General features: G+C 51.9%; 1 protein-coding gene across 5 annotated transcripts in view; it reads right to left on the bottom strand.

Moving 5' to 3' along the window:
* COG7 (component of oligomeric golgi complex 7) overlaps positions 1–18,744 on the bottom strand; it is a 68,776-nt gene that overhangs the window by 14,177 nt on the left and 35,855 nt on the right. For 4 of the 5 annotated variants that reach the window (XM_002711845.6, XM_089321476.1, XM_089321477.1 and 1 more), the window contains 4 exons: positions 14,123–14,239; positions 11,844–11,909; positions 5,680–5,866; positions 3,745–3,885 (listed from right to left, as the gene is read on the bottom strand). In XM_002711845.6, coding sequence (XP_002711891.6) covers positions 3,745–3,885; positions 5,680–5,866; positions 11,844–11,909; positions 14,123–14,239 — 511 coding nt within the window. Of the gene's footprint in view, positions 1–3,744; positions 3,886–5,008; positions 5,867–11,843; positions 11,910–14,122; positions 14,240–18,744 lie in introns of all 5 variants that reach the window. The other variant, XR_016226114.1, reaches the window with a different exon arrangement.

Raw genomic sequence — 18,744 nt, 5'->3', positions numbered from 1 at the left:
CTCTCTGTCTTTCCCTCTCACTGTATATAACTCTACCCCTCAAAATAAATAAAAAAAATATTTAAAAAAGAAAAGGCTTTACAGTCAACAAATGAATTACAAGGGCAAAAAAAGAGAGAAAGGGTGAGGGAGGGGAAATACGGTGTTCAAGAGAGACGCAGAAGGCAGGTCAATCGCAACGTGCAGGATCCTGGATCCTGGCTCAGTGAAAACGCATCAGGACACTCCTAAGACGCCTGAAAATGTTATCGCTCACCGAGGATCAGGCGGGATTTGTTTCCTTATTTTAGGGGTGGTTACGGTGTTGGGATTCTTATGTTAGATATGGGAGGTATGAAAGGGGATGGCCAGGAGGTGATGGCCGTTGAAGCAGGGATGAGTTTACAGAGTTCCTCCTCCTCTTCTCTCTCCTCGTGTGCGTGTACGCGAATTTCCCCCGGTAAAACGTTTGCAAATACAGACTAATCAGCCTGGCCCTGGGGACGCGGGGGAGAAAGGGACTCGGAGCAGTGCTCTGTGAAGATGCAGGCCATGGCTCTGGCTGGGACCAGGGGTGCAGAGCAGAGGCGAGGGTCAGAATCCATCCAGGGATGATGAGAACCTGAGCTGGGGCAGGGTCGGGGGGACACCGAGAACGGGAAGGAACCGGACTCCTGGTGGTTTGTAGGCAGAGGGGCAGTGGGCGCGCCCCAGCGGTGGCAGGCAGGGAAGCCGAGTGGTGGCCTGAGCAGTGGTTCTCAGGAGACCAGCAGCAAGGTCAGGGGCAGGGCAGGAGCGAGTGCAGAACAGCATCTCCCCGCCCACCCAGTGGACGGGCGCTGTGGGCTGAGGGCCCTGGGAAAGGCCCAGGCAGGAGGCCAGGCCCCAAGGAGCAGGAGGCGTGGAAGGGCAGCCAGGGGAGCAGCCCCAGGCAGGGAGGCGAGCTGGAGTGGCAACAGGGAAACACCAAAGAACACTTCATAATCGCTCAATGCGCACTGAGAATGGCCTTCAAACGGGCTTTTCTCTTCATCTGTCACCAGGCAATATCGGCAAATGTCAATAGCCCGTTTTGAAACTGAATATGGTGTTGGTTTATCGTCTCATGTTATAAAAGGGCAATATGATTTACCAGCAAATGTTAAACACAAGCATTTCTTGAGCCGGGTTCAATTTCCAAATCCTTCAGCCCCAAGTGTTTGCCTTTGCATTGTGAGCTTGTGTGCTGGCTGCCCTCCCTGCCCCCCACCAAGAGCTGCCCCTAATCTCCAAAGCGGCCCAGGTCCATTCCCAGGGGCCCTCGGGTCAGGGTGTGGCTGGGGGAGCTGAGAAGGGGAGATCCCAGCCACCAAGAACTGAGTCATAGCTGTGAACCTGGGATGCAGGTGCAATGCAGGTGCAACAAAGGACAGGTGGGAGGCACTGAGGAGGTGCGTGTCCTAAGCTTGGACAAAATTAAAATAATAACAGCAATTAACTCTGGTGTACAACAGAGGAAATGCCAAGGCCTTCCCCTTTCAGAGCAGGTGAGTCAGCTGTCAATGTCCAGGGCAGAGAGCAAGGACCCTGCTCTCTTCATTGTTTTTAAAATGGAGATCCTTGGGGAGCTACTATTTTCTGGAGTGAAGAAACAGTATCTCAAGTTTAATAACCCTTTTTCATTTTATTTAGTCTCTCTTTTGTTCTAAAAATTCCAATAAAACTTACATTGTGTACATTTTTTAAAAATAGCATGCATAGGGGCCGGTGTTGTGGCCTTACTTGGGGTGCCACCATCCTCTATCAAAGTGTGCATTTAAGTCCTGACCACACTGCTTGGAAACTGAATTGGAATTCAGTTTGTTGCTAATGCACCTGGGAAGGCAGCAGATGATGGACCAAGTACTTGGGCCCCTGCCATCCATGTGGGAGGCCAGGATGGAGTTCTGGACTCCTGGGTTCAGTATGGCCCAGACCTGGCTGTTGTGGCCATTTGGGAGTGAACCAGTAGATAGATAATCTCTCTGTCGCTCCCTCTCTACATTGCTCACTTTCAGATAAATTAATCTTTTTTAAAAAGGGAAAGAAATTAAAAAGAAAATAGCATGTGGGGCCAGCGATGTGGCACAGGAGGTTAAGCCACTGCCTGCAAGAACGCCATCCCATGTGAGTGCTGGTTGGGATCCCAGCTGCTCTGCTTCTGATCCAGCTCCCTGCTTACGTGCCTGAGAAGGCAGAAGATGGCCCAAGTGCTTGGGCCCCTGAGAGACCTGTATAGAGATCCTGGCCCAGGCTTCAGCCTGGCCCAGCCCTGGCTGTTGGCAGCCGTATGTGGAGTGAACCAGAGGAGGGAAGATCTCTGTCTCTCTGTAACTCTGCCTTTCAAATAAATAGAATAAAACTTTAAAAAATCACAAGTGTGACACAGTTGCATTGTTCCCTGCGTACCTACCTGTCTATTGATGCCCATTTAGCTTTTAGCCAGTGTTTGAGTGGGTGGGAGGCAATGACTAGATGGCTGGACACCAAATGTTTACATTGTTTGCTTCTAGATGGGGGTTTTTGAAGGGATTTATTACATTTTTTCTGTACTGAATTGCTTGAGTTTCTGAAAATGAATAAATATAATTTTTTGTTGAAAAAAATCAACTAAATCATTTATCTTAAAAAATGAAAATCACAGAGAGGAAGAAGATGGTCACTTGTTAAGCATCCACTGTGTGGCTGGTGCCATGCTAAATTCCACCTTACACAAAATCTCACCAACCTACGTGAGGAGGGACATTGTATCCCCACTGTACAGAGGAGGAGAGGGAGGGCTACAGGGCGAGGCCACAGCTCCCCTCCATTGTCACCCTCCCTCTCTGTGCAGAAATGCAAAAATCTGATGGGAGTAGATATCATAACATTCCGCACAGAAAAAGCACAGAGAATGGAAATCAGGGGCAGAAAGAACCTCGGAGTTGTTATTTAAACTTTCAGAGTCAGGTTATGGATGGAGAGTCGGAGACCCAGAGCGGGGAGGAGACTTGACCTCAGCGGCACAGTGGCCCTTGACCCCCAGCCTAGTGGGCTTCCTGCGGGACAGCAGATAGCAAAGTGCTTCTTGGTTCCCAAAGGCCTGTAACTGGATCTTTCCCCAAAGACTATCTTCCCCCACATGGAAACCAAGTGCACTTGAGAAGTCCCACCTGGTAGTCCCCCCAAAACAAAGAGAGCGGCGAGATCCAGACCAGGGGGACAAAGCAGGCAGAGCCAGCCTTCAAAAACAATCCGCACAGCTGTGGAAGGGACGCAACGAGGGTGCAGGGCAAGGAAGGGGAGATGACGCTGCAGCAGCCAAACAGAAAAGGCATCAAGGAAAGAAAGCAGCAGAAGCCGTGAAAGCCCCCCTCGGAAACACGTGACCAGATCTGATCCGGCGCTCTCCGGAGTAGAGTCCCAGAACCAACTCTGGCCGGAAAACTGTGCAATCGCAGCAGACCATCAGCTCCTCTGACCTGACCTGGCCTGGCCCCTGCAGAGCCACACCATCTCCCCCACCTCCCCCAGAAAGGCCCAGAACACAGTAATAATCCTAACAGCCCGGGAATAAAACATCTGATTAACTGCAATTGAGATAAGACGTTGGAGTTGAAAGGACCAACTGCCCCTTTCCAGCCTAGGGGAGTGAAGGCGAAGCCCTCAACGCTCTTGGGGCAGGGAAGGTTAAGCTTTAAGGAACACGCTGGAGAAGGAGGCGGCCCCTGGCCTGGGCCGGGGCGGGGGGAGGCAGGGGGCACTCACGTCCATCTTGGGAATGAGCAGCAGCTGCTGTTTGATGCGCAGGAAAACGGAATCGAAAGCCAGCTGGTGCGCCTGCTGGTTGAGCCGGGTCAGGGCTGTGCGAGGGGCGGCCAGCAGGTTGTGATTGCTGGACCCTTTTTCCTAAGACAAGAAAATGCAAAAGGCAGTTTGTTAGGCCCTGAATCCAACCCAGGTATCGGCTGGGTACAGTCTGAAAGCTCGGAGGGAGAGGAGAGCGGCTCCCAGACTCGCTGCAGTGCAGCCGCGCAGGTGCGCGAGCTCCAGCCCCAGAACCTCTGCGACACGGTCCACTGCAGCGGGCACCCAGGACTCTGTGTTTCTGATTCACTCTCCCAGGAGATTCTGAGGCTCATGGACCACCAGGGAGGAAGGGGTAGGGGGTGAGAAGCTTCAGGATAAACAAGAGTGATGGGCAGAGCCCTGGTTGCCAGGGAGGTCAGGTCAGTTACACTCGGCTGACAGCCAGAGTAGGCACAGCCCGTGTGAGTCCCAAGGAATGCCAAACAGCCTGAGAAAACATGGAGATGGAAAATGTAACCTTAGTTTTGCTATTATAAATGAACTGATTACCACAGGCATAAATCAGATAAGCAATAAAGATAAACAGAGTTGTTTTAACTTGATCACAGAGGCATGGATGAACAGGTTTACAGAACTGATTTAAGTAGTGTGTTTGTCAAGTTCAAATGTAGCCAGTTGGAGAGCCAAGGTGCAGAGAGAAGCGGAGACCCAGGAGGGCAACGCTGGACCCTCAGACAGCCCAGGCGCCTCGTGCGGTTCACCCCAGAGCTCTAGGCCCTGGGAAAGTTTAGGTTGCATTTGTGGTGTGGAAGCAACAAAGTCCCCTCTCCCTTTGCCAACAAAGTGGGGGGGTGGGGGGTCGTCAAACCAGACCAGGCTGGTAGGGGATGCCGTGGAAAGGGTACCCACGGCCCTCTCACCACCCTGGGGCCATTCCATTTGCATGGTTCGTTCCATTTGTTGGGAACTTCTGGCTCTAGAGCTCTCAGGTTCCAAAGCTCAAAGTCAAACACAGTTTTATGGGAGACAAGCTAAGATTTAAAGAAAAAACTAGGAGAACTCTCATGGCCAAGTCCTCACACTTCCATGGGAGGAACTTGCACTTGGGCAGGCTCCCCATCTCTATTCACCTCCTCCTCCCCTGCGTACGTAAAGAGCAGCGACTTCGCTACAGCCTCGCTGGAGTTCCCTCCCATGGCTTCTGCCTACCCACACATAGTACCTGTCTGGCCCGTCTCTGTCACTGGGTAAAGGGGGACCGAACAGCTCCGCCTGTCCTCTTGACAAGTTCAACTCTGGAGTGAATACAGTAAACTCCTCTCACCACAGTTCTAAAGCACCATTCTCCAACCTGGCTTTTATCAGTAATAAAGATCCATCCATCCAACTCTTCGATCCATTCCTCAGTGGGCTTCAACCCAGTTTGCTGATTAGCTCCTTAAAACTCTGACACAGGGGCTGGTGTTATGGCGTAGCAGATAGAGCTGCCGTCTGCAACACTGGCATCCCACATGGGCACCCTGGCTGCTCCGCTTCCGATGCAGCTCTCTGCTGTGGCCTGGGAAAGCAGTGGAAGGTGGCCCAATGCTTGGGCCCCTGCACCCACGTGGGAGGCCTGGAAGAAGCTCCTGGCTTCAGTCTGGCGCAGCCCTGGCTGTTGTGGCCATTTGGGGAGTGAGCCAGCAGATAGAAGATCTCTCTATATAGCTCTGCCTTTCAAATAAACATGTATCTTAAAAACAAAGCAAACAAACAGACAAAAGCCCCGACACAGATGAGATAGGAAGAGGTGGCACGGCACAGCTCGGGGCCCCCACGCAGAGCCAGGAAGCCTGGGTCAGTAACAAGGAAACTGCGTTCGCTGGCCGGCGAGCCACCCGTCTCGTCTCACACCTTGAGAGTATAAAGTATCTCCATCAAGCTGGCGTATTCAGCGGGGTTGTCTTTCTGCAGGTAATTATATTCTTGCCAGGGGTTCTTGGCAGAGCTCTTCTTGTCCGCCAGGATGCTCTCCTGAAAGCCGGCCAGGCTCCGAGGGCTGTAGGAGTCAGAGAGATACTTCCCAGCAGTCGACAGAATCCTGTAAGGAAAGCGATAACCATTAGGCCCTGAGCTGTCCGGAAGAAGCTTCCTGTTCGGAACGGTCGGCAGATTGCTTCTGGACTAAATCCCAGGACAGCCCCATGAGGCGGCCAGAATTAGCATCCAGCTGATAAGGCAATGGAGCTGTCCGTCATCATTTAGGAGGGGGCTGGACCTCAGATGCACAAGAAAAGCCGGATGCTTTCCTCTCCTTCGTAAGGCTCATGCCACCTTCCGCACATGACAGCCAACACAGGGCGAGTCTCAGTTTACCACCATCTGGGGCCCGTGTACTTTCCATGTATACCCGGATGGGCGTCACGGGGTGCGACAGGCAAATGCCTTGGGGAGTCACAGGTGCTGCCATCGCCCAGAGCGCTGGGCAGGGTGGCAGACTCGCTGGCCCCTGCAGAGGTGACAGATGCTCACCCCACACCTGTCCATGGACGCGCCTGTCCCCCACGGTGAGCTAGTGTGGCCACAGCGTCCACTGCTGTGGAGTTCACTTTTGTGGTTTAGGAGCTGCGGGGGGATCTGCTGAGAGAAGCTGGCGCCTTCTGACTTTGTTCAGAGGGAAAAGTGCCTGAGCAGGCTCTGCAGGAGAGTCAGTACTCTAGGACGGCCCGGGAACCTCCGCTTCTAGCAAAGAGGACCTCCAGGATGCTCAAACCCCCAGCTCTGCGCTATCATTCGTCCTACACACTTCAAGGTGAACAGAGACATTTACACATGGGAACTTCAAAACATTCGTGGAAAATGGAATTACAAGATAAGTCTATTTTGGTGTTAAGAATAACTGAAGCCTGGACATAGTTTTTTCATAATATGCCTTTCCACGAACTCCCTGAAGACCCCAGTAATGTATTCCCACTGTGGCTAATTCCCTAGCCCCTCCTTGACGGATTTCTTATGAAGACACTGCTTTGGACACGGGAGATTTTAGGTTGCACTCACTCAGAACAGATCCTCTGAGTTTGTCAAACAAGTCCTGAACTTGCAGATAAATCCTGGGGCAAGGACCTTCTGGGGAATCACTGCCAGCACAGGCAGCCGCCTGCCTCTGCCATTAAGGTCAAGTTGGTTTGTCCCGTCCTTAAGCCGACAGGTAATTTGGGTTGGGCCTTTTGTCTGCCAAACAATGGCCTGTCCCTGCCATGGCCCCATTTCCAGCCTCCTGGCTTCGTCACAGCAGCCTTCCACTGGCCTCCCGTCCTTCCACGGTCCACTATGCTGGTCCTCCTCAAGGTCAGAGCAAGCTTTTCAAAAGCCAACTCTGATTTTTGTCTTTTTCCCAGAGAGTCCTCAGTTGCCTGGGGTAAGTGCCCAGGCCTCGCACCCAGGGCCCTCTGTTGCCAGAGCCCTCCTATCTATCTACTCAGCCAGCCACCTCCTGCCTCCAGTCCTGCTCACACACTCCCTCCACCACCGCCCCTCTGTGTGCCTGGGGAAATCCTACTTCCTCAGGGTTTGGCTCCTGGGACTACCATCGTGGCGCAGTAAGCTAAGCTGCCACCTGCAACGCAGGCATCCCATATCAGAGCACCAGTTCTAGTTCTGGCTGCTCCACTTCCAATCCAGCTCCCTGCTAATGTGCCTGGGAAAGCAGAGGAAGATGGCCCAAGAGACTGGGCCCCTGCACCCATGTGGGAGACCCAGATGGAGCACTAGGCTCCTGGCTTTGGCCTGGCCCAGCCTCAGCCCCAGCCCCATCCATTGTGGCTATTTGTAGAGTGAACCAGCAAATCAAAGAGTGCTTGCTCTCTCTCGCTCCCGCTCTCTCTCTCCCTCTGCCTTTCAAATTGGTTAATTCATTTTAAAAAAGAGATCGGCCCCCAAGGCTTTTCCTCTGCCACCCTTTCCAAGTGCCCTCAGTCTTTGTTCCCATCAGCCCCTTGCCTCTGCTATGCATGGCTTATACGTTCTCTCATTTCTCCCACCGGATGGTCAGGACAAAACACAGAGCGTTCTTCATCCCGGGAGTCCTAACACCCAGCACAGTGCCTGGCACCTGGCAGGTGCCCAGTAACTGCGGACCACAGGTGACCCAGGATTTGGTGCCCAGGAGTTGAGAGTTAAGTTTGCCTGGCCATCCCCAGGAAGTCTGCTCTCCTTTGCAGGGTTACTGCAGCAGGTGTTTCGGTATCGGGTGGCCCACGGGGAACCGACCTCACAGCAGGCCGAAGACAAGCAGGTGCGTCAGGAATACTTTAAGTAATGAAGAATGTAGTTTAAATGTCAGAATAAATACGACTCCAACCCAAAGAACCAATGGCATGTTTTGCCTGGCCCCCCTCTTCAACCAGACCCTGCTAGGTGACCTAGCCTTTAGCACAGGATACCCGACTTCCTGATACTGGCCAGTATTGTGAACTACACCTTGCTGAAATGAGTATTTGATTTCTTCTTCAAAGAAACCCTTTCTCGTCATTGTAATGGGCTCTAGGTTGGTTTGGGGATATCGGGTTATTAAACACAATCCTTGCCCTCAAGAGGCTCAGAGATGAACGAGGGAGTCCGAGGTGCTAACATGCTAACTGCTGCGCTGGCCGAACCGGTAAGTACACACACAGGAGGGAGTGTTACCCGTCCATCCTGTGCCTCAAGCCAGCTCCTCTTCCAGGCAAGTCATTACCCACTCCTCAGTCCTCAGTCCGGGAGACTTGTACACTGACACTGCATTCCCAACGGAACTGCCCCACTAAGACCCGTGATGCTCCTCCACCGACAATGAGGTGACATCCCATAAACCCACCCAACACTGAAAGCACAGGAGGTCAAAGAGCTCTAAATCTGCCTAACCTGCTGACCACCCCAGCTTAGCACGCTGCAGAGTCTGGGGGCTGCAGCTGCTGCCGCCCAGCAACACAAAAGAGCACTGCATGTTACTAGCCTGGGAAAAAAATTCAGACCTGCTTTCCTGAACCCTTAAGTCACAAGATGACCCCCTTGCCCAAAACGGGGACTCTAGGGGCCAGCAATGTGTAGAGTGTGGTACACATATAGGCACCAGTTCATGTCCTGGCTGCTCCCCTTTCAATGTAGCTCTCTGCTATGGCCTGGGAAAGCAGTAGAAGATGGCCCAAGTCCTCGGGCACCTGCACCCACGTGGGAGACCTGGAGGAGGTTCCTGGCTCCTGGCTTCAGATGGGCGCAGCTCTGGCTGTTGAGGCCATCTGGGGAGTGAACCAGCAGATGGAAGACCTCTCTGTCTATGCTTCTCTCTTTCTGTAACTCTGCCTCTCAAATAAATAAATAAAATCTTTTTGAAAAGAGCCTGATGGTCAACGTCAACTTTTCGTCAAAGCAGCCTGCAGAGTCTCCTGCCATCGCCTCTGCCGCTGGTGGGGAGTGGTCCCTAGCAGGAGTCTGGGTTCTGCAGGTGAGATTGACAGGGAGATAAGATAAGCTTTACAGGCAGCTGCCACACATGTGCTAGGCAGCCTCACAGGTGGGAACACGGATGGTGACTGTTCCTTCCCAGGATGATGTCACCCTTTACAGAGTCTCCCTTGGATACACCCAGGCTGCTCTCATCTTGTGCCAAAGTTCAGGCTGGGCTTTCAGCCTCTCTGGGCTGCACTCAGGTAGAAGGTTCATCCTTTCCCCACTCACCTTCCTAACCTGATTCCTCCTTACTCTCCGGGATGTCAAACTCACCTTTGACAAAAGATGAAGGAAAACCCAATATCCTGATTTGGGAAGATGTCTGAGACGAACACACATGGCTAGGGGCACTAAGACACTTATCTGTGAGAAAGGACAGCCTGGAGTGATACTCTCACATGCTGGGCAACGCGGGGGATGACAAGGTGTCACTCATGGTCTCTCAGAAATGGATATTTTGGCAAATAGTTTTTTTGCTTTTGCCTAAACTGCTATTTCCTATGCCAGAGTCTACATTTCGAAGTTCCTCTTTCTGTAAAAATGTGAATTAGAAGAACACCTGGCTGGCGCCGTGGCTCACTAGGCTAATCCCCTGCCTGCGGCACCGGCACCCCGGGTTCTAGTCCCGGTCAGGGCGCCGGTTCTGTCCTGGTTGCTCCTCTTCCAGGCCAGCTCTGCTGTGGCCTGGGAGTGCAGTGGAGGATGGCCCAAGTGCTCGGGCCCTGCACCCGCATAGGAGACCAGGAGGAAGCACCTGGCTCCTAGCTTCGGATCGGTGCAGTGCACCGGCCATGGCGGCCATTTGGGGAGTGAACCAACGGAAGGAAGACCTTTCTCCTCTCTGTCTCTCTCTCTCACTGTCCACTCTGCCTGTCAAAAAAAAAAAAAAAAAAAAAAACACAAAAAAAACACCTACCTCTTCAGCACTGGCAGGGTTAATGGTTAATTCACGTAAAGTCCTTACTGTCAAAGCTCAATGAATATTACAGGGCAGGAGATGGTTAACAATGTTCTTTCTGGAGAGAAGACACTTTTAGGATGAGTAGATTTGCACTTTTACTTTGTACACTTATGAACTGTTTTGATTTTTACAATGAACAGCTACCATGACTAAGAAGATAAGGGGTGGGCATTTGGCTGGGCGGCTAGGAAGAAGGGTAAGACGCCTGCATCCCGTGTGGGAACACCGAGATTACACAACGGGCTGCAGCTCCTGGCTCTGGCTGCCTGCTAACGTGCACCCTGGAGGCAGCAAGTGAGGGACGGCACGGCTAACTGGGTCCCTGCCGCCCACATGGAGACCAGGACGGAGTTTGGGGCTCCTGGGCTCAGCCTGGCCCAGGCCTGGCTGTTGTGGACATTTGGGGAGTGACGATGAACCATGTGCCTTTCTTTTAGACATGAGAGTGCTAAACCTTCAGCGACAGGAGTCCTCCGTGACCACTCTGCCTCAGACTCCTCTCGGAGTGAGCGTGAGTGCGTGCACGGGCTGCTGCTGGGGCCACTTGCTGCGTTTATATTATTTACACACATTCCAGCCTCTGCCTGTGGTGCTCTGGGTTGTAGTCACTCAAGGAAGTCACATTACTTCTGTGCTGGGCCGTGCTGGACTCAGGGACAGCGAGAGCTGCTCCCGTCCTGCCCTGCGGCAAGGCCTTCCCACAAGGAAAACCACGAGAAACGCAGCCCAGGAAGGCAAAGGAAGGCAGAAGTTGCTAGAAGCAACAGCCAGCATGGAGCACAGGCTCCGAGGCCAGTCCGACTGCCTTCCACAGCAGCTCGCCCCGACCTCCCACTCAGGCTTCCTTTCGCTTTGTACCATTCTCCAATGTCCCACCTCCCTGGGGTTACGTTACAATCATCTGGGAAGGAGAGGGGAGGCCTGCAGCCAACCCCTCCCACAGCTGCAGGGAGCAGAGGTCTCCCCTCCACCCCTGAGAACACAGATGTCAGCTCAGGGACGCCAAGGGAATGAGAGAGGGAGCTGCAAGAAGAGAAGAAAGCAGCTTGGGACGCTAGACCTCTGCTGGGAAAATCAGTCTGGGCGGAGCCACCTCAACGCAACGTACCAGAAGAGAAAGGGGACACAATAGACCCTTCCTAGGCCAGACCCCAGACACTCGCCTTCGCTCACACATGCCTCCCTCTGCACAGGATTCCGCTGCGGAACCTGGAAGACAGGCTGTCTGGGTCAAAGTTGATTCTGTGCACTGACCCCGAGGACCTAACCTCCACTTGTGACACTGTTTCTATGGGGAAATTTATTTTCAGCCCCAATAACTGACTTACAAACAAGCAGCAGGAACCCAGCCCATTTGTAATTTGGAGACAACGCGTACTGTTTCCTTGTTTAGACTGAAACTCCTATCTGCAACCAAAATCGTGTACCAGGGAGGACAGAGCCTTGCCCTTGTTAGGTGCCCAATAAATGTTTAATGATGACAATAATGACACCTTGTATCTAGGTACAGACAGTTCTCGGGCCCTGTGGCTTTCAGGTTTGCCCATATGCTGTCCCTGCTGTACTGTGTCCTGGATGGAGTTCCTCCCACCCAGAACCCCAGGGGCTGGACCACAGAGGGCAAACCTACCTGTTTGCTAGCTGCTGCTCAAAGTCCCCACACTGCCGCAAGAGCTCTCCACAGGTGGCTATTATCCTAGACAAAGCAGAACACACTTCAAGTTCAAGTATCTGGAATGCCAACATTTACAGGACAAACATTGTCTCATTCATAAAAATTCTAACTATTTGTTCCCTTTGGTGGTGTAGTGTTCTGGGAAAGCAGTCATGTTTCCCTCACTAGTAACTAATGTGAAAGGGAAATGCTGGTCCCTTCTGATAACCTCTCTCCAACCACCACCTCAAGTGATTTTACATTTCCAAAATACTGGGTGCTTTTTTTTTTCCAAAGGGGGTGGGGGGGGGGTGTCAAAAAACTTTGTGTCTAAAATTTTAAATCAAAGTTTACCATTTAGTGTTTGGCAGATGCCTGCTGTTTGCAAAGTCTGTTCAACTGCTTTGTTATGAGAAGTGTATCTTTCCCTAAAAGGCAGATGAAGATTAATCCACTTGTTTCTCAGGGTAGATGTGCATGATCCTCATATCTGTATTTGATAATCCTTTCAAGTTAATTTTATGCCAGGCCTCAAACTCCAGCTACTGAGTCTTTCAACACCAAATTCATAATGTCAGGACAAATCCAAGGATTAAAGACATCTTAAGTCTGGTTAACTTTTAACTCTGGCAAAAAGGGCCTATCATCACTAGGGTATCTAGGCATTCCATCATCAGAAAGGTTTATGAGAAGGGAAAGTGTTCCGCCCCTTCAGGTACAACAGGACAAACTGTGTGCAGTGTTTTCCAGAACAGCACGGCAGCACAGCTCAGAGACACAGCAGCGTGCAGACGCTGGATTCATCAGAGCAATGCAAGGCCAGGACACGGCCACCAGGTGACGGCCCTAAACGGCCCTGGGTGGTCCTGCACCTGCCCTGATGGCCTCCGGTGGGGCTGGATCTGCTCTGGCCTAGGCCACTGTGTTGAGAACTACTGTGTCACAGGTACCTCTGCACGTATCATGTAGGCCAGGGGTGAGGCAGGAAACACAGGGGGTGAACACGCCAGGGAAAGAGCAGTTTCTGTCTTGATAACGTGCACCCATAGGAACGGCTCCCAGGGAAAGAAAGCTGCAGAGTGCCTTGGGTTCTGCTGTTAGACCCCTCTGGAGTGGGGAGAACCACAGCACAGCAGGGAAGGCATGCCTAGGCGGCTGGGGACCTCAGTGGCCAACCCCAGGAGATGCAACTTTTTAGACAACATTGGAAAATTGTATGATGCTAAATGGCTTTTAACTGTTGGCAGCTACTCCAAAATTTCCTTAATGCTAGGATCAAACAAAAAGATGTCTATAGGTCAGATCTGAGCCGGGTCAGCAGTCTGTACTCTGTAGCTGGCTATGTCAAGGGTCAAACCTTCTCAGGCCACTGCTGACCACACTCTTCCCAGGCCCTCAGGTCCCAAGGCTGTCCCACAATCTGGCCATGACAACCACTACAGAAGGTCACCTAAGCGCCTTTCACTGAACTCTTGGCGTAGTCCTTTCCAGGCTAAACAGTAGCTTTACCGTTTAGTACCAATATTCTTAGAGCCATCAGCTGAGCATTTTCTAAAATATAAGTGCTGAGTGATTGTAGGTGTGCAAAAACCATAGACTCTGACGGGTAAAAAAAAAAAAAACTCACATCAAACATAAAATACTGAAGCCATTAAAGGGAATTAGGCGTGCATCAAGAATTTTTTAAAATATTTTAAGAGCTAAAGGAATCTTTTTTTGTTTTTTGCTGTTGTTGCTGGTGGTGGTTGACTTTTTTTTTTCTGTTTTAATTTATTTAATTTATTTTTTATTTTCAGAGTCTCGAGTGCTTGCAATGGAAGGATGGGCCCTGTGGAGCAGTGGTTAGGAGGCCACTTGGGATACGCACATCTCATTGCAGTGTCTGGTGTGAGTCCCAGCTCCTCTGCTCTGACTCCAGCTTCTTGCTAACGCACACCCCGGAGAGCAGCAGGTAATGGATCAAGTGCTTGGGTCTCTGCTACCCATGCGGGAGACCCAGATTCAGTTCTGCATCCCTGATGTAGGTGGGCTCTTGCAGGCATTTGGGGAATAAGCCAGAGAACAGACGATCTCTATCTACCTATGTATCTGTTTCTCTGCCTTTACAAATGAAATCAAAATGAATAATTTTTAAAAGGTAGTTGGAAGAAAAAACCATGCACTCCTTGCAAACCATTTATCCTTTTCGTGTACCAAATTCTGTATGTTTACGCTTACTACATTAGAGACGCGCTTATATTACAGGCCGACTTTACCTAACAGAGTTCTGGAAAGCTGTCCAGTCTTCCTGAAAGAGCGAGTTGGCAGGAATGTCATCCAGCTTGCACTTCTTTCGTATTGACTGGAGCGTACTGGCGAAATCAGACACGTACCTGCGGGGAGGGGAAAACAACACGGAGACCCTCATGAACTCCTCAGACACCTGGAACCCGGCAGCTTGGACAGACTGCTGATGGCCCCGGCGACGTCTTCAGAGGCTTCAGCAGAGGGGTGGGACGACGGGAGGCCTCTGACCATGGAAGATCCTCTCCAAGAGGCAAGACCGTCTTGATCGCCTGGGACAGCAGCTTGGCGAGAGATGCTCAAGGTTGCTCAAGGTCAGCCCTAAGTTGACACTAATGACCAACCAGGAGGCATGACGCTGGCAAACCACCGCCCATCCTAACGAACGCATCCTTTGGAAGGAGGTTTAAAGAGCTGTTTGGAAACTTTGCAGACCCACTGTTAATTACCAACCGCAAGCTGGGAGAGCGCAAGGCAGTTTCTTATGCCCAGGGACTCTGCAGCATTCTGAGTGACCGAATTGAGACTCAACAGCCACGGCAGGGAGATGAAAGCTCCCTGGTTGGCAAAGGCCTGCCTTAACGGCAGTGCACACGAAACCTGCAGCCCCGCCCTCACAGCCGCGGCTGTCTGCTCTCGATTTCCTTCACAGCACGTAACACACTAGAACGACACGGCTTCTTCAGTGCCCATCTGTTGAACGCTTATTGCTGTCGTGGGCTCTAAGTCTGTAAGAACAGGGACTGTGCCTTGGTAGCTCGTGACTGTATCCCAGGACCCGGAACAGCACTGGGCACAGGGAGACGCCAGGAAACAGCTTCTGGATGGATGGAAGACTGGCGCTGCAGCCGTGGGCAAGCACCTCAGTGTCTGGGCCTCTGCTTCCTCATCTTTTTTTTTTTTTTTTTTAAAGATTCATTTTATTTATTTTAAGGACAGAGTTACAGAGAGAGGTAGAAACAGAGAGAGAGGTCTTCCATCCACTAGTTCACTCCCCAGATGGCCACAGTGTCCGGAGCGGTGCCAATCTGAAGCCAGGAGCCAGGAGCTTCTTCCAGGTCTCCCACGTGGGTACAGGGGCCCAAGGACTCGGGCCATCTTCTACTGCTTTCCCAGGCCACAGCAGAGAGCTGGATCAGAAGAGGAGCAGCCAGGACTAGAACCGGCACCCATATGGGATGCTGGCGCTTCAGGCCAGGGCATTAACCCGCTGTGCCACCGTGCTGGCCCCTTCCTCATCTTTAAAATGAACCTTTTGGGGCCAGCATTTCACAAATTTTTTTTAAAGACGCTGGTTAAGATGACTGTATCCCACACCAGAGTTCTGGGTCTGACTCCCAGCCCCAGCCCCTGAATCCAGCTCCCTCTTAGAGCAGACCCTGGGAAGCAGGGACAATGGCTCCAGCGATTGGCTTCCTGGATTGGCTGGGAGACCTGGGTTGAGTTGCCAGCTCCTGACCTCAGCCCATCCCAGTTCTGGCTGGTGCAGGCATCTAGAGAATGAATCAGCAGATGGGAGTGCTCGCTCTTGTTCTCTCCCAGCCTCTCTCTCGCAGCCTCTCAAATAAAATTTCTCTAAAATGGATTTAATGATGACTTCTGTATTGCCTCATGGCAGTATTGTGATGATAACGTTAAATAAATGGCATAGCAGACTAAATAAAACAATAGAAAAAAAAAAAACAAAAGTTGACATGCGCTGATGCTATTTTTAATGCTGCCAATTTCTTGGAACTGAGCAGAGAAGCGCATGTGCTCAGGAGGGCGTGGTGAGGACAGGGCCGCGGGAGTCCTGTTCCCTGGAGCACAGGCGGCCGTGACAAGGGTGTGCATCCCCGAGGGCTTCCCTGGTCCCTTCCCAAACCATCAGCTCCGAGTGAGGAAAGCGCAACGGGAAAAGCGAGCTGGTGTGGTGGCAAGAAAGGCCGCTCGGGGGCCCAGTGGGAGATGCTGCCCAAGACCACTACACTAGCTGCAAACGGCCTGCGGGCCTTGAAGTGGAAAGCAACGAACCCCGAATCCCACTGACCGGATCTGCCCTTAGCGGCCCGCAGGGGCGGCTTTCTCAGGCGGGGAAGGGAACAGGCCTCAAGGACGATCAACAGGGGGTGTTAAGGGATGTAACGGCCTCAGCGGTGGGAGGTTAAACACCCATCGCCACCCAGCAACCACGACGGGCACGCACCAGAGGAGCACGCCATCCAGCTGTCCCCATGCCCTGCAAAGCTCCTGGGCAGGGCCCCGCGGAACAGCCTGAGCTCCTGCAGCCTGGGGGAGGCACGGCTCTCCGCGAACGCTGCGCTTACTTCCCGGTTCTGCAGGCCAGAGTTCTGGATGGTTTATCCTGAACTCTCAGAAGAAAGGGTAGCTTTTATCACACCATTTTGGTCCCTAAACTCCCCCATTCTCTATCATAATACAGAATCTCAGGTGCCCGCCACGTGAGAGTCGTGGTGTTCAGGACTTCGATTACACACTTTCCTCTAATATTCACAACCACCACAGAGAGAAAAGATGAGAGCAGAGACCAGCGCCCAGGGTCCCAGCGAGTACAGGTCAGCGCCAGGACCTGAGCCCAGCTGGCCCCATGCCAGAGAGCCCACTACCACCACACCTTAAAGCCCCTCGTCTTGAGGAGGAAGGGGGCTGGCAGGGTGGGTACGATGGGAAGAATCACTGTGTTCCTGAAGTTGTATTTATGCAATGCATGATGTTTGTATTCCTTATATAAAAGGTTTCTGGGTGTATGGGGAGGGGATAAAGAAAAGAAAAAGGAGGAAAAAAAGTATACCAAAGATATGTTTAAAAATATAAAGGCCTGGGCCGGCGCCACGGCTCACTAGGCTAATTCTCCGCCTAGCGGCGCCCGCACCCCGGGTTCTAGTCCCAGTCGGGGCGCCGGATTCTGTCCCGGTTGCCCCTCTTCCAGGCCAGCTCTCTGCTGTGGCCAGGGAGTGCAGTGGAGGATGGCCCAGGTGCTTGGGCCCTGCACCCCATGGGAGACCAGGAAAAGCACCTGGCTCCTGGCTCCTGCCATCGGATCAGCGCGGTGCGCCGGCCGCAGCGCGCTGGCCGCGGCAGCCATTGGAGGGTGAACCAACGGCAAAAGGAAGACCTTTCTCTCTGTCTCTTTCTCTCACTGTCCACTCTGCCTGTCAAAAAAAAAAAAATATATATATATATATAAAGGCCTGAACAACTGTGTTATTCCTGTCATTTATACAGTATTAAAAAGTTTAAAAAAAGAAAGCCTATTATCTTTAACCTCCTTGTTGGCTGCAGAGTAAAGGGTTTCTGCTCCTACCACTGCTTTCCCAGGCCATTAGTAGGGAGCTGGATTGGAAGTGGAGTAGCCGGGACTCGAAAGAGCACCTATATAGGATGCTGGTGTCACACGTGGCAGCTTATCCCACTACGCCAGCCCCCATATTCTTTTTCCAAAAATTTAAAAATAGGGGCTGGCACTGTGGCATCGTGGGTAAAGCCGCTGCCTGCAGTGCTGGCATCCCATATGGGTGCCGGTTCTAGTCCCGGCTGTTCCTCTTCTGATCCAGCTCTCTGCTCTGGCCTGGGAAAGCAGTAGAAGATGGCCCAAGTCCTTGGGCCCCTGCACCCACGTGGCAGACGTGGAAGAAGCTGCTAGTTTCTGGCCTCGGATCTGCCCAGTTCCAGCCACCGCAACCATCTGGGGAATGAACCAGAGGATGGAAGATCTCTCTCTCTCTCTCTTTTGCTCGCTCTCACTCTCTCTCTGCCTCTACCTCTCTGTAACTATGCCTTTCAAATAAATAGTTAAAACTTTAAAAAGAAATTTTAAAAACAACAGATGGGCAGGCATTGTGGTGTAGTGAGTTAAGTTGCTGTGGGGTACCTGCATCCCCCATCAGAGCACCAGTTTGAGTCCCAGCTACTCCACTTCTGAGCCAGCTTCCTGTTCATGCACCTGGGGAAGCTGCAGGTGATGGCCCAAGTATCTGGGTCCCTGCCATCCCCAAGCAAGACCTGGAGGGAGCTGTGGAGTCCTGGCTTCGGCCTGGCCCAGCCCTGGCTATTGCGGCCATTTGGGAAGTAAACCAGTGGATGGAAGACAGATCTCTCTATCTCTCTTTCTGCCTCTCTCTTTCACTCTGCCTTTCAAATAATAATATATATTTAAAAAAAAGACAGCGAATGATAATGCTAGGAAAACTTAAAAAAAAAAAAAAAGTGCAATCCCCTATGACCACCAACCCTCTCCACGTCCCCAAAGAGAGCCTGGCTCAGCAAACTCCTTCTGTTAAGGGCCAGATAGTAAATACTTTCGGCTTTTCCAGTCACCAAGTCTCTGTCCCAACTACTCAACACTGCCTTCGCGGTGGGAAGACGTTCCAGGCCAGAGGTAAGTGAAGGGCGTGGCTGTGTTCCTGGCAAACTTTACTTACAAAGCCAGATGGCAGCCAGGTTTGACTAATGAGCTGGAGCTGGCCCACCTCTGTTCTGCAGGGATCTACGATGCTTTTTACAGTACAAAAAAAGACCGAGGACAGAGGCCAGCACTCCTAAGTTTTCTGTTTGTTTTGGTAAAGTTGAGATTGGAACACAGCCGCACTCATTC

This window comes from Oryctolagus cuniculus, chromosome 19 (assembly GCF_051225735.1).
Source record: "Oryctolagus cuniculus isolate XC-2025 breed Fujian yellow rabbit chromosome 19, ASM5122573v1, whole genome shotgun sequence".
NCBI classification, from domain to species: domain Eukaryota; kingdom Metazoa; phylum Chordata; class Mammalia; order Lagomorpha; family Leporidae; genus Oryctolagus; species Oryctolagus cuniculus.
Note: the sequence above shows the minus strand (reverse complement) of the source record. Positions and strands in the feature narration are given on the sequence as shown.